At 31.9% G+C, this 15830-nt stretch overlaps 1 protein-coding gene across 1 annotated transcript; it reads right to left on the reverse strand.

The window, feature by feature from the left end:
• Positions 1 to 550: 550 nt before the first annotated feature.
• On the reverse strand, positions 551 to 14857 carry LOC143049321 (uncharacterized). The gene is made up of 8 exons (XM_076222995.1): positions 14554 to 14857; positions 11323 to 11451; positions 10730 to 10831; positions 6595 to 6714; positions 5857 to 6056; positions 4597 to 4843; positions 2660 to 2830; positions 551 to 828 (listed from the first exon to the last, which is right to left on the reverse strand). The coding sequence occupies exons 2-8, from the start codon at positions 11360 to 11362 to the stop codon at positions 581 to 583; spliced, it is 1128 nt and encodes a 375-aa protein (XP_076079110.1). The 5' UTR covers positions 11363 to 11451; positions 14554 to 14857; the 3' UTR covers positions 551 to 580.
• Between the last annotated feature and the right edge of the window lie 973 nt (positions 14858 to 15830).

Consider the following 15830-nt stretch of genomic DNA (forward strand, 5'->3'; position numbering starts at 1 on the left):
AGCCACTGCTCGAGGGTATCACTAGCCCAGTAGTCAGCACTTTTTATGCTGACATGAATTATCATTGATATGGTAATAATTATAAATTAACTGTTTACAAAACTTTGAATTTTTGAAATAGGAATAGATTACCGTAGCTGTATTTGGCAAAACATTTAGGAATTTTTGGTCCTCAATGCTCTTCAACTTCGTACTTTATTTAGCCTTTTGAACTTTTTATTTATTAGAGCGTCACTATTGATTCTTTTGTAGACGAAACGCGCGCCTGGCTCAAATAAAAAAAATTCATCCCTGGTATCTATGATGAGTTTTATAAATACATATATATATATATATGTATTGTAATATCTAGGCTCAGACCTGGTGGTAGATCATTGAACTAACATTGTTCATAACAGAACTTCAATGTCAAATAGTATTGTTTTGATCCCTAAAATGGAACAAAACCACAGACAAACAACATGATAATGATCATTTGGAGGACATAACAATTTAATTTTGTAATATTGCTTCACAATTTGATGCAAAGCTGTTGTTTGTTAATAATTAATTTATTGCCTTCTAATAATTTTATCAACCTTTAACTTTGATATATAGTTTCAAAGCAACACATGTGTCTAAAAACAGTTATCAAATCTGGAAGAATGAAAAAGCACAAAACTGCGATAAGTATTGAAACACCGCTTAGTCCAATAACAAAAGACGAATATCTATTGTCTTTTGCACTATATAAAGATCTCTTGTACAAAGATGTTTCTTTCTTATCAATTCGCACTTGTTCAAAATCCAGGAATGTGCTAGTTCGGTTTTTGCTCATTTGTTCATTAACTGTAAAACAAAATGCATGTATAATTAGATATATAAAAGAAGATGTGGTATGATTACTAATGAGATATACCGTTATGCATGAAGATATTCTATATTGACTCAAAACACTCGAGGGTGCACTATGTCAAAGTTATGGTGACATAGAAAATTATTGTAAGGAAATTAAAACTAAGTCAGTAATATGACAATTGTTTCAAATGGGCTAATGAGCATAATAACAGAGACAACCGGTAGAAGTGTGTGTGTTTACCATACATGTGTGAAAAATAGGACATTCAATTTAAGTAAACCATACTTAGATTAAAAATACGTTTTGTATTTTCCTAGGATTTCGGTATTTTTGTTCTATTACTTTTACTATTTGATATGTTTAAGCTTTTGATTTTGCAAGTTGATAATGGACTATAAGAATTGTTCTACGAATGAGTAATTGTTACAATTTTAATGTTGTCTTTGCAATTCATAAGGATTATTTGAATCATTAGAAGTTTTTTGTTTTTGTTCTGTTCTTGTTTTATTTCCTTTACTTCGGACTTAATCATATAATTAACAGCAAATTCATTATGCCGTTGGAACAGTTGTCAGTGTCAAGCAGAAACGTATACATTATAGGTCGAAAAAGCGAACATCATTTTTAAAAGGCAAAATGAGAGAAAAAATCGAGTCTCCTCTGTAAGCTCATCTGTTGTGAAAGAATACGAAGGTCCCTTAGCACTGGTGATAATCGACATGCATGTACATATATACAACTAGCAATACCAAATAATAAGGCATTGTAAAATAGTTAACCAGTAAAAGTGCATTTGTGTGTGTGTAATGCATGTGTGCAACCTTGGACATGGCAATCTTTTGGCCAATGATGCAATCACAGCAAACAATTAATTATATAGTAGAAGCACTTATATTTTACTCGTTTTCATCCAATAGATTTGAATTATTGCATAAACTTCGCACTCCACAAGTCCTAACAATATAAATAACGTAATTGATTCAGAAATGTTTCCGATATGTTGTTCCTATACAAATAAGTGGTAACGATACAATGACAAACCAAACAGCTATCCTTCAAATACCAAATGAGTCTCTACTAAAAGCTCATCTGTTTTCAAGAGTAAGAAAGGTCCTTTTGTACTGGTGATATTCGACATGTATATGCAAATAGGCTAAATAAAACCAAGTAAACGTGCGTGTGTGTGTGTACGTGTAATGCATGTGTGCAACCTTGCACAATCTTTTGACAAATTATGCAATCACAACAACAATAAATACATAGTTGAAGCACTTATATTTTACTCGTTTATTCCAAACGAGCCCAATTGTTGCATAAACGTCGAACCACTCCACAAGTCCGAACAATATCAATTACGAAATTGATTCAGAAATGTTCATGAGATGTTGTTCATATACAAATATGTACAAACCAAACAGTTATCCTTCAAAATACCAAATGATGTAGATATTAGCTAAGAGTTACTATACCGTCTTGAACTATAATCAAAACCATTCCGCAAAGTAAGCTTTAAACGTTTGTTTTCAAGTATTATTCTTTATGCAGACAAGGGTTAATTAAATCTGGTTTTGAATTTTACATTTTTTTTTACAGCAAGAGTGTACAGTTAGTGAGGTAAATATCTCACTAAGACACAAGAAACTGATTGTGGGGTAGTAAATATACCATAGTGACAACCTGGGTATGGAAACGAATTTCACTATCAAAATTTAGAAATAGGACATCAATTTACTGACTCATCTTTTGATATACAAATTAATGCTTTCCTCTTGTTTTTTTATAGGGGAAGGGGTACATCGTTAACATATGAATTGTACATACATATACATGCAGGAATGATTCCACTCCATTGTCTGTCTCTACCACATGTTCTGAACAAATCACCACCACCATGATGGTATCCTAAGTTACATGTGTATGTGATGTTATCTCCATATATAACGCCAGTAACATTTAATGTACCATTTCCTACTGTTTCGGGATAAGAACATTCTAAAAAATTTAAACCAATTATTAGATTTACATTTAATCTTTTCCGTATCTAATTTGTAAACAACAGTTTGATTGAAAAAAACTTCAACACATGATTTTGGTAACTAGGATCATTAGTATCGATACATGATATAGACAAAGATAATTATTTGTTCCCAACAAGTTTATCTCTGATGCTGGGGTACGTCTGACACCCTAAATTTAAAACATTAGCTTCTAGTTTTGTTAATTATCAAAAGAACGATAACCGGGAGAAGAAAATGAATCAGGAAACTAATAATACTCTTCTAGTAAACAGGTGATATTTTTGTTGCTGAGTAGAAAGTAGAAACTAAAATAACAAAAATTCTGAACTCCGAGAAAAAATCAAAACGAAAGTCCTTAAAGATTTCAAATGGCAAAATCAAAAGCTCAACCACATCAAAACAAACTGATAACAACTGTCATATGTCTGGCTTGGTACATACACATGGTAAATAAAACCTTGTTTTATAGTTAGCTAAACTTCTCACGTAGGTAAAAAGGGCGTCAGTTATTAATCGATGTTCAAATATCGTAATTCGATTAACTCATTCTTCATTCTAAACTAAGTTTTTTTTTTAAATTAATATCAGAAACTGTAGGGTGTACGTAAACGAGACATTAGCCAAACGATCAAAATAATCCAAAGGAAAGGCTGTTATTCGGTATTGAACAACAGTGTTATATAAAAAAAGAAGATGTGATATTAATGCCAATGAAACAACTCTCCACAAGAGACCACGTGACACAGAGATTAACAACTATAGCATGTATAGGTCACTGTGTTAGTAAAAAAATACCTCGACCCAAGATACTTTAAAAACATTTCGTTATTAAATTATAAGTTGCGTCAAGTAACACAACATTTTGGTTGAAAAGTTACGGTGATATTTAATTTTTCTCCCCTATATTTAATATAACGAGTATGATCATATAACTCATTAACGATATATAATAAAGATTTCGGGTATTTTGATTTTAGGTTCTTTGTTTATGAACTTGAAGTCGATGTAATATGACGTTCAAGATTTTGACCATTGCTTTAACTTCTTGTGTATAAATGATAAAGCCCATTAGTTGATACCGGAAGTGATATTTAAAAAAAAACCGTAACAAATTGATTCCCATATACCAAACAAATGTGTAAAGAATCTATATATTTTGGAATCAGCGTATAAGACGCTTTCATTCGACTCTGAATGTGACATTTTAACTTAGATATTAAGATTATCGTTTCGAAAATATCGTTTTGGGTGAATGGGCATTCTTTAATATTGGTATTACGATTTTCTCGACAAAGGAGAGTTATCTGATTATGTTTGAAACTATTAGTCCAATTGACATAAAAGTTTGTATATATATACATACGGACTTACATATATATACAATATACATAAAACAACATTGGCCAGCTACCTCCCAATCTTTATTATAAGAATTGTCGTAACGGGAACATATTGCAATAATGTACAATTCTTCTCGAAAAACATTGACAACATATTAAGGGGGAGTGGGGGTATAATTTAACCTGTTTCTATATTTTTCTCGTGTTTTTTCTTCATTTTACTCTATCTTTGTAATAAGAACAATCAACTTGGTGACTTTAAGAGATTCATTGAACAAATTAAAGAAAAAAGAAAGAAGAATAGCAATCAATCATATTTCAAAGGAAACATACCGTCTACAACTGCTTTTTAAAAGCAATTGATTGATATTTATTTTGCTTTGCTTTCTAATTAAGGTACCTGCTAATGGTAAATGGTATACTCTGATAATAACGTCAGCTGTATATGAAGTCTGCTTTGATTCCCCATTTCCCCACCTATCGCCAATATATATTACTGGTCCATTGACCGGACGCCATATCATAACCTCGTTTTCACTGTAAACATATACAATTCCACCATACATTGAACCATTTTTCGCCTGGGTCGTTCCTGCAGCATTAAATAACATTCCTCCATTAGGTGTCTTACTTTCAGGGGCCTTGAACTGTGAATTTATTCAAATAAATGTTACTGCAATCAACTGGCGAAGAAAACCACGAGAAAAGTTATTCGTATTGAAAGAACGTGAAGAATTTGAAAGTGCACAATTCTATTTTTGCATGATGGATACGAACAGATTAAGCTTCATTTTTTTTTAAATAATCAACGACCCATAGATAATATTTTTAAAGCAAAATTATGTTATTCAAGTATCTGAGTTATAAAGAAATATAAATCAGTAGTTTTCTCTTTTCTTGAGGATATTAACTATCCAATAGCCCGTGCTTTGTGACATAAAAATCTCAAAAAGTATTAGAATGTTTTAGTTAAATAGCTGATATAGTATTTACATACACATTCATATTGCTTTATACAAGTGGAATTTCTAGCGTTCTTAATGATTCAACAATTTTAAACGTTATTTTCATTATTTAGACCTTTTTAGAATTTTACCTCAACAGCGTATCATCCAATTAAATTTCAGTTTATCGCCACTGACATTGTATAAGCATACATTTAACAACAAATCCGTTGTTATATCAGGAATCAGGAAACTATTAGAAATGAAGACCAAGTATATCAGGAAAAATTAAACATGCACAGTTTTTGCTATTATCATTAATATGATAAGCAGTTCTTTTAGTATTTGCATATATAAATGATACGTTTGCTGAAATTTTCAGTTAGACATTTGTATATGTTTTAACTTACAAGGAAACGCTGAACGAGAAAGCAATGATGTTTTTGCATAAACACATTAAGTTTTGATTGAAACAACTGATCTTCAGGGTAACTAATAAATATAAGTTCAAAAGCATTAGAATTGCACACATAATTGCAATTGGGATTTTTCAAATTTCATCTAATAACTAGTTACTAAGCGATACACTGAGTACAAACAAGAGAATGTCAAGTCTTAAACAAAGGAACGGAAAGCCACGTTTCATATTGTGAGGGAATTTGAAATTAAAATCGACTGTGAAATTTTTAGTAATAAAACATATTATATTTTTGTACCTGAATTGATATTAGATAATTAGATGAATCATATGGACAAGGAAACTGAATAACATCATCATGTATAATATTATCTCCAACTGTGATAGTTTTATGAAAAACCTGTTGTGAGCATTCAATATTCCAAGCTAGAATATTTACAACACCTTCCATATAATATCCAAGTTTGTATCCATCTTTTGCAGCAAACACACCACCAGCTGTAAAAATATAAATTTTACTCACTGTTACAGTATAACTGTGTAAGTGAACAACGATTGTGACTAACACATACAATTACTCATCTGTTAATAGAAAAACTGTTTAGGATAAAGGCAATAGAGAAAGAACCATCTGATTAATATTTCATACAATATTTGTTGTTAAGGTTTTACTTTATTATTATTTTAGTCATTTATAGTTGTATCTACTATTCAAAATGTATTTTTGATTGAATTTTCAAATATATAAGCCTCGACCATCACTGAAGGTTTTTTTATTTTAGAAATTTGCATATGTCGCAACAACAATTTTCAATTAATCTTACTAGGAACTAGTAGTTTTATCGCATGCATAGCCGTCAAAAGTTGTTTTCTCTTTTATTACAAGTCACAACAAATGATAAGACACAATGTACAAAAGAAACACTTGTGTTTTGATCGTCTACAAACATTATGATAAGTATGGCTTTCATTTATTGTAATTACATAGAAGTCTGGTGCTCATGATGTTAATAGCACATGTTCTGTAATGGTTTACCTTTATAGTAGGTTGAAAAGTTGGACGGCACCCACAGTCTAACTTTGGTATCATCGTATCCGAATAAAACACCTGCCAATGTGTTATACCCGAAGTCCGTTTCAGATATGAACACCACTCCTATAAATGTAAGAATCGTAGTTATAGACAAATACAAATATGTATTAAAATACATTGGGCACCCACTAACATGTACCCCGCCACATTCTGTATGTGCCTTTACTAAGTCAGGAGCTTGTCATTCCGTGGTTGTTGTTTGTTGATTATTATGTACATAACTTCAGCCGGTTTTTTTTATATTAATTGTTTTACATTTGTCATTTGGGGCCTTTTATAGCTGACTATGCGGTATGGGTTTTGTTCATTGTTGATTGTTAATGCCCGCGTCACACTGTCCCGATTTTTACGCCGATGGCAACACGATAATGTAAATTTTCAAAATCGGGGCTGATCGTATCCAGATCGGGCTATTCGTAGTGCCATCTTTAACCATCTTTAACCATCGGCCACTTTTTCTAGCCGTCGGGGACAACTTCGGGAAGGGTTCTAAATTTTTTAACATGTTAAAAAATCTCCGAAGGTGCGCCCGATGTTGAGGGTTCGTATTGAGTTCGTATCACCATCCTCAATATCGTAATGTCACCGGGAATGCATCTTTGCACATCGTATTGCATTCGTGTTTCAATCGTTTCCATCGGGCAGTTTTGACATTACGATGTCTACACGAATGAATCACGAAGATACCCGAAGGTCTTACGATGGCAACACGACTTCGTGAAGACCTCGTAATCCCGTCGTGTTGCCATCGAATAAAAGTACGAAGGCGACAAGATGGAACTACGACGGCAATAAATCCAGCTAAATGTAAGTTAATTTTTGCGCTAAAATACATTTAAAGTGCCAGACGCGATATGCACTGGTCAGTCCAATACCACAGTTAGGAAAGACGTTCACAAAACATGGAGCTCATATCATATGATTCTATGAGAACAAGAAAGACGACAGCGTTGTTTCTATTTATTCAAATGGAACAAGAAGAGCAGCAATTACAGGCTCAAAATTTACTTTTACAAGTAAAATATTATTTTTTGTCAATTTTTTATATCAAGTAACATAATTAAAGGTGACAAAGAATTTAGAGTTTTTAATTTATATTAGACAATGTCGGAACATATTCAATTTCTTCTATTCACAACAACAACACGAAAAGACAAAAACGTTAGTTATGATAAGAGCGATATGTTCAGGCCTTTTCCATCTGGATTGTTTCATATCATTACATACTGGGGTTCCTTTAAATAAACGCGCCTCGTACACCAACACTGCAGGTACACGTATATAGGGAAACCAACTTTTTATTCATTATTCTGATTTTTTATGTATCGTCTGAGTTGTTGTCACACGAATGTTTACTCCATAACCATTTTGTTTTCTATATGTCATATTTTGCCGCCTTTGTTGCTTTCCCCACATCCTTCCTTTTGTCTACATTATTGTGATATTCTCCTGGAAAGAGCTCTTTTTGAACAAGAGGCTCTCAAGAGCCTGAATCGCTCACCTTAAATTGTTTGCTTAATTAAATCTTCCATGAATGATTATTTTGGGTTTTCAATTTATATAAATGGTTCTTCGATTCTGTCATATCTTCTTCAAAAGCAAAAACAAGAGTGGACACACTGAAATGTCTCGTTTGTCTCGTGTTCATAATATAATTTATGATGAAAGTATAAAAAACATTGTATACCCCAAGCATTACATTATTGCTGTTTACAGTTTATCTACATCTATAATAATATTCAAGATAATAACCAAAAACAGCAAAATTTCCTTAAAATTACCAATTCAGGGGGCGGCAAACCAACAACGGGTTGTCCGATTCATCTAAAAATTTCAGGGCAGATAGATCTTGACCTGATAAACAATTTTACCCCTTATCAGATTTGCTCTAAATGCTTTGGTTTTTGAGTTATAAGCTAAAAACTGCATTTTACCCTTATGTTCTATTTTTAGCCATGGCGGCCATGTTTTTTGATGAAATGGGAATTAAAACACAAACTTTATTCTAGATACCCTAGGAATCAATCAGATGAAGTTTGGTTTGAATTGGTTCAGTAGTTTCAGAGGAGAAGATATTTGAAATAGTTTACGACGACGACGACGACGACGACGACGGACGGACGACGACGGACGCCAAGTGATTACAAAAGCTCACATTTCCTTTTGGAAAGGTGAGCTAATAAAAGGGATCAACGAACCCATTACCTTACCTTTAAGATAGATCAGTAAACATGGGCATAATTATGGGTGATTATTCAGACTTGTGCACACATTTTCAGTTCAAACAAGGCAATGCCGAGCTTGGCATCCCCTCGTATGTAACATATTAAGGACAAATATGGACACTATATTTGTATATGACACATGCAGAAAATGGTAAATGGAATATGCATATTTGATACATAAACTATTTTTTTTAGAAATCAACCAAAACATTTAGTAACTGGAAATACCTTTAATATTGTCTTTAGAACCAGCAGGTAAAAAAATGAGCAACCAATTTCCTGTGTATTATGCTATTTCAAGGAGAGAAAACAAGCCCATCTGCATGACCTTGACATTTGGCCTTGAACGTAAAAAATGTCAGATCATTACAAGGAGGAACAATATACCAAATGTGGTTAAAATCTTTTGAAGCATATTGGTTTTAGAGTGTCCACAAGGGTGATATTGCCTTGTATTACAACTGCCTCTGTGACCTTGACATTTGAACTTTAAAGTCAATAGCGCTTAAGATATTCTTAACGAGTAACACCATACCAAGTTTTGAGCATTTTGGTTCTAGAGAGTCCATAACAATTTTATCTACACGCAACTTACATGTAGTAGGCGAGGGGATAATAAACTAAGTTTTATAAGAATTAGACAAAAAGATCGATTACCCGCCATGCATGGCAGACTTGTACAGAAACGATATGTTGTCGAAATTCTGTTCGTATTTTTTAGACATCGTATGGCCATCGCACCATCATCGTAATCCATCGTGTAGCCTTCGTAATCCATCGTGTAGCCTTCGTGATCCATCGTGTAGGCTACGGCTGAGATATGAAGCTTAAATACCCGTCTTCGGTTAACCTTCGTATGTCCATCTTTTGCTATCGTATACAATTTCGGCACCATCGTATAGACTTCGTTATTCATCGTACTTGCTTCGGTCACTTTTTGGTATTTTAACGAGATCGGGACCAACTTCGTACGAACTTACAATTTTAGCATTCGGGTGTCCATCGTATATAAAAATCGGGACAGTGTGACGCGGGCATAAAGGTTATCGCCTACATCTCATAAAGAGTTGTGTCATTGGCGATCATACCAGCCACATCTTCTTTTTTCTATGAACTTTAAAAATAAAACAGTACAACGTCTTAAAACTGAGATGGTATTTTCAATTCTTTAAACTAGCCCGTTATGCAAAATAGGTGATAAACTCAGACGGCGATAAATAAATAAACGCTCAAAGCTTGAAAATGATTCATTTTGTAAATAGATCGCTGAATGATTTTCAATCCAAATATTTCATTTAAGACGCCTCCGGGTGCGGGATTTTTCGCTACATTGAAGACCAATTGGTGGCCTTCGGCTGGTGTCTGCTATATGGTCGGGTTGTTATCGCTTTGACACATGCCCAATTTCCATTCTCAAGTTTATGTATTTAAACAAACCCCCCCCCCCCAAAAAAAAACCCAGAAAGTATCCTTTTTGTTATGTAAGGATGAGAAAGGTTAACAAAATCTTCAATGTCACAGTAAACAATAGAATTGTAATTAATCAAAAATAACCATGATTCATTAAAAGAAAAGAATCACTATTTAGAAAATAATAAACTGTGTAATTCTTGATTTCAATATTTATGATCCATTAAAATATTTAACAAAAGGTAAACAATACATAATCGGAGAAGTAACATATTAGAAGTTCCGCAATAGTCTTCAGTTTGCACGGGCTACTTGTTATGATAAAGAATGAAGTATCTTTTAGTTGAAATATCCGCTTAATCTTCACCTTTTCAAAGTCTTTTATATCTACAAATTTTGAATTATTACTTAAAAGTTGAAATACCTAGTTTTGTGTTACGTACCTATTCCATCGGACATATAACCATTAGAAAGAAGAGTCTGGACGTTTAGAAGGTCTGGGTAATAGCCTAAACCATGACTGATTTCCCGATAGTTTTGAATATCTGAAATGAAATGATTTGAACACTATTATTGATGATTGATTGATGAGTTCTTTAAAAGTAAATGGTAAGGTTGTCGTATATTTAATAATAATAAATTAAAGGAGACATAATGATACACAAACAGACATTCAGAGGTGAGGTAATGCATTGTCAATTCAACTATAAGGGCAAGACATACATTCAAATCAATGTGTTTTTATATGTATTACTTTGAGGAAGATATACTAGGTAAAGAGAAATAATCTTTAAAAAAAGAAAACCAGCATTAAATCATAATAATATTAAAAAGTACTCTGACGACAAGTTGTTCATCTATTTCAATAAGCAATAAGACACATCATAATCTCATTGTTGTATATATTGTATAACTTGCCTATCGGTCATAATTTAAAAACCCTAATTTATTAATGCTTATGATTTGTTTTTATTAAATGACTCTTTCAGTAAAGATAAACTGTTTTATTGTTCCTTTTTGTTGCAAACACACTTACTATCCATGTATAGAGATGTGTTAAGAACGATGTTTGACATATCTGATGCCAGCCACACTCTCGTTCTAACATATCCATTAACGTATGGACCAAGAATATGTGTTGAACCATGGTAAAGTCCATCTGATCCTGTAATAAAAAATGACGTAAGGTTCAAATATGACAAAAAACTATTTGAATTTGATTCAGAAATATTGTACTTTCACAAGAGCAGTATGATCTGCCTACCATGCCGGAGAAGCTTATACCCCCTAACCCCAACCCCCGATCTCGGTTAGGTTTCTAGTTTCTCAGCCTTTTTATTTTCAATGTTGTATTTTGTAGACATTTGTTCATCTCTTGGTGATTTTTCGATTGTGTTATATTAATGCCTAGACTGATGAGTTTGAACCTCCCATTGACAACTTCCGTATCTCACTCAGTCTATTTTGTTAGTTAGATGGTTGTATAAGGCAGATTCGCTACTCAGTTTCAAAATAACCAGCCTTCTATAACACTTGAATACATTGAAAGGGGATTCTTAAAGAAATCAGAATGCAAAACAAAATTATAGGTCAATATGCTTGTTTTGTAGCTATTAGCCATAGACATTTTGGTGGAAAATTGTTCTCTTTTTATTTTTCATGGCTTTATCATTGACAAAAAGGTCTTAAAAACTATTAAAAAATAACAAGGATTTTATAAGTCTTTTACTGATGGTTTATAATCATACATGTAAATAATTTATAAAAAGAAAAATGGTGGTCCATGGGCAAAATTTGTTCAAGCATTCAAATTGATAAATCCAGAGTATTCCGAAAATCTGAAAAAAATCTAAAACATGACAAGCGAACATCCTTAAACTTCAAATTCTGCTATTTAGATTTCGTTGTAGTGTGTAATCATTTGAATGTCTTCCTTGTATACTCATAAGAATTTGTAAGAAATTGCTATTCCAATATTATATTTATAGATTATTACATGGCATTTTCCATATTGGCCCTTGTATCAGCCCTAGACTTCCATATCAAGCCAGAGGTCTTTAACCCGAGGGCTTGATATGGGTCGTGGGCTGATACCAGGGACCATATGGATAATGACATGTGATAATCTATTTATCACATATTTTCAAGCAAGAGAAAAAAGATATAGCATATAACAATTTATGTTTAATATTACTAGTAAATACTATTAAAAGATATTATGGAAAATGCCATGTAATAGACTATTTAGCATATAACAAGTTATGTTTAATATTTTCAACAAAAATTCAAAAGAACATTGAACGAAAAGTATTTAAATAATGTATCACGGTGAGTTAACAAATTTCGTATCATAGTGAGTAAACACAGTTTTGTGAAAAATTTCACAAATAATTAACAATAATTATCAAATCTCAGAATTGTAAATATTAAACGACTTATTTATGATACCGCTATTGTGACTTGGAAGTATGTTATACTTCGATGTCATTCAACAATCACTTTCCGTTATGGCGTCATATATTTTCTAAATTCTTTATGACGTCATATATTTTCTAAATTCTTTATGACGTCAAAACTTTACGGGAACTTTTGTGATTTCCACTGTGTATTTTTTACATTTTGTTCTACTACATCAGATTCGTTACTTCAAAATTTCTATTCATTGTGTTCTCATTTTTCATTTTTTTTTGTATGAATTTACATGCATCGTCATTTGATCTGTGAGCTACCTCTCCTTATCGTCTAGCTGCTTCGGATGAAAACTTGTTTACAAATATTTTTTGATTGACAGGTTACCGGAAATTAAACTCGGGGGGGGGGGGGGGGGGGGTTGATATGAATTTCGAGGGCTGATAACCAACCTTGACTTCCGGCTATTATTGGCCATGCAAAAACGTGTGTATCAGGACAAAATATGTGATACATAGGATTATCAGAAGCTATTTATCTGGTGTATGTCCTTACTTTTGAATTAAACATGCATTGCGTTGTTATATGCAATACTGTCAAGTTGTTTTAACATGAAAAGAGATACAATGTTTTCCGTTACAATATACGTATATCAACAAAATAGCTTAGGTCAGAGTCTAGTCATTATAAAATTGCCGAGGAAAAAACTTTCTTCTGACATGATCAAAATATGTTGATTGATCATTACTTTTAGCAGAATTCTGCTTTTTATAGTTTCATGATTCATAAGTGATATTGAATAGACTGTCAAAGGGTGCATGCAGTTTAATGTAAAGTTATTTCACTATTAGGTTTTTATATAAAAAAAAAAAAATAAGCCAATTTGTTTCTTTTTTCTTTCTTTAGAAAGATTATAATTAATTTGAATATAAATTAATGTCAGGAAGACTTGGGGTTTAACGTAAAGAAAAACCTGGTTTCACCATCAATTTTCTATTAATAAATAACATAATATTTGTTAAGAAATTAATTTTTCAAAAACAATACACAATGCTTGATCAGCGTATCAGTAGAAGAAAAAAGGTATTGCAGTATTAGAAACCTATTAATATTCCAAACGTCTTGTCTTTTTATTTCTTCTAGACCTTGTGGTAATGGCATACGATACAGTTTTACCTTTTGAAAAAAATTCCATAAAGACTATTTTTTACCTGATTGTATCAAATATGAAATAAAAAATATACCTTCATGTGCTACTTTTTGAGTAAAATGAGGTCGAAGTTTTGAATATTTGCTCAAAATTCGGATTTCTGACCGGATTTTCTCTTCCGAAAGAAAGACATAACTTTTTTTGTTTTAAAAGATAAACACAAATTGTTTTTTGTTGTTGAATGATTTGTAATTTCTGTATTTTATAAGTATCCTAAAAATTTATCCATTTTTTATTCACAAATAACTCATATTTATCAAATGTTCATGAATGTAGAAAAAAACATAATTTTTTGTTATATATTTATCAAATTTTAAAAAATTGCACTATTTACGATTAAGTAAAAATTGGCACACATAATCTTCTCGCGTTAACAAACCAAATGGCATTTTAAAAAAGAGGGGTCCATGAACTTGTTTTCAAGTTGAATAAGTTTGAATGATAAAAATCAGTCGAAAACTGAATCTTTTCCAGATAAGTCATAGTTTGACGTCGCGAAAATAACAATTTACATTAGAAACGTCATTACCTCCCCTCTAACTGTATCGTTTGCCCTTAAGACGGAAATATGTGTACTATAACAAATAAGTTTAATATGATTATCATCATAATATAATTATTATCCAAACACTATAAATATCAGAATACCTGTATATGCTAAACCACTACTGCCATAGAAATGATTTCTTTCATATGGAAATGAGAGTTGTGTATGTTGATCGTTATATTTGTAGATGACACCTCCAAATCTATCAGGAAAATCGTCATCTCTTTGTGAAGATCCTAATCCGGAGAATATATAATCCTTTCCTCCTTCGTTAATTTTAACTTGTACATCAACCTTGACTGGATATTCTCTAAGATTATGATCAATAATAAGAAGTGACAAACTCTCGTTAAGTGCTGTAGCAGGGTACCAGTCGCTAATAAAACTGGGTTTAAATAGCACAGAAGCCTCTGGAAATAATAATCATAATGGAATAAGTTTGAGGTACTAGTATTAACATGCTTTTGATATTTTAGCTGCTACAATGTTTAATATTATTTAGAACTGATGGATGTTATCACGTAAAATTTCAAAAGAGGAGTCGGAAAAGTAACTATCTATTAGACTATAGTTAATGCCAACAAAATTCAGGGTTTTACAAATAGTATGCGAATTAAAAAATATCTTGACATATTACTAGCAAAATAGATTTTGTTTAACTTGTCTAATTGCACTGTAGGGGTAAAATTCAACGAGATCATACGATGAATACATTTTTAAACTTTAGAATAATACAAAAATTACATGATATATATTAATTGTTTCACCGCATCAAGTATAATACTATTATAATAGTTAATCACTGAAGACAATTAAAGCAAGCCCGAGCAATTGAAATATTTAAAATCTAACTGCCCAAAGTGGCGAATATCGTGTTGCATGAGATTTGGCGATAGAATCCATATTTCTAATTATTTTTAAACGATAATCTGACAATTTGAAAAACCCTAAACCCTGCTTTGCTTAGAAAACAATAATTTATAACTCGACGTTATTTTGTAGAATACATTGTTTGGGAATATGAAGTTGTATTCCATGGACGCTCAAGTTACAATTATACTATACTTGATATTTATAATTTTAACATAAACAGTGGTTATGATGTTCGTATTTTGCTCACAGGAGATAAGGTATTTTATTCCTTGTCAAGGTAACCAATAAAAAATAAATGGTAACCAAGGATATTTTAATCATATTTGATATATGTAAATAACAACTCTTGCAACATTGAAAAGAAAATTCGTTTCCGAAAATACTTCATTTTGACCGGAATTTGATTATATTTCGTGATACCTTAAAATTTGTGTTAAAAGTTTCTTTAGATTTTGTCTTGAAATCGTTTTTATTGCTATTAGTTTTAATAATTTAGTTAGAACTG

Source organism: Mytilus galloprovincialis, chromosome 10, assembly GCF_965363235.1.
Source record: "Mytilus galloprovincialis chromosome 10, xbMytGall1.hap1.1, whole genome shotgun sequence".
NCBI classification, from domain to species: Eukaryota; Metazoa; Mollusca; class Bivalvia; order Mytilida; family Mytilidae; genus Mytilus; species Mytilus galloprovincialis.

Coding starts and splice junctions, on each gene's coding strand:
- LOC143049321 (XM_076222995.1), bottom strand. CDS start 11,362: ATGTCAAACATCGTTCTTAACACATCTCTATACATGGATA. Junction 10,832..11,322: donor CACATCTCTATACATGGATA/GTAAGTGTGTTT, acceptor ATTTCATTTCAG/ATATTCAAAACTATCGGGAA. Junction 4,844..5,856: donor ATTATCTAATATCAATTCAG/GTACAAAAATAT, acceptor ATAAATTCACAG/TTCAAGGCCCCTGAAAGTAA.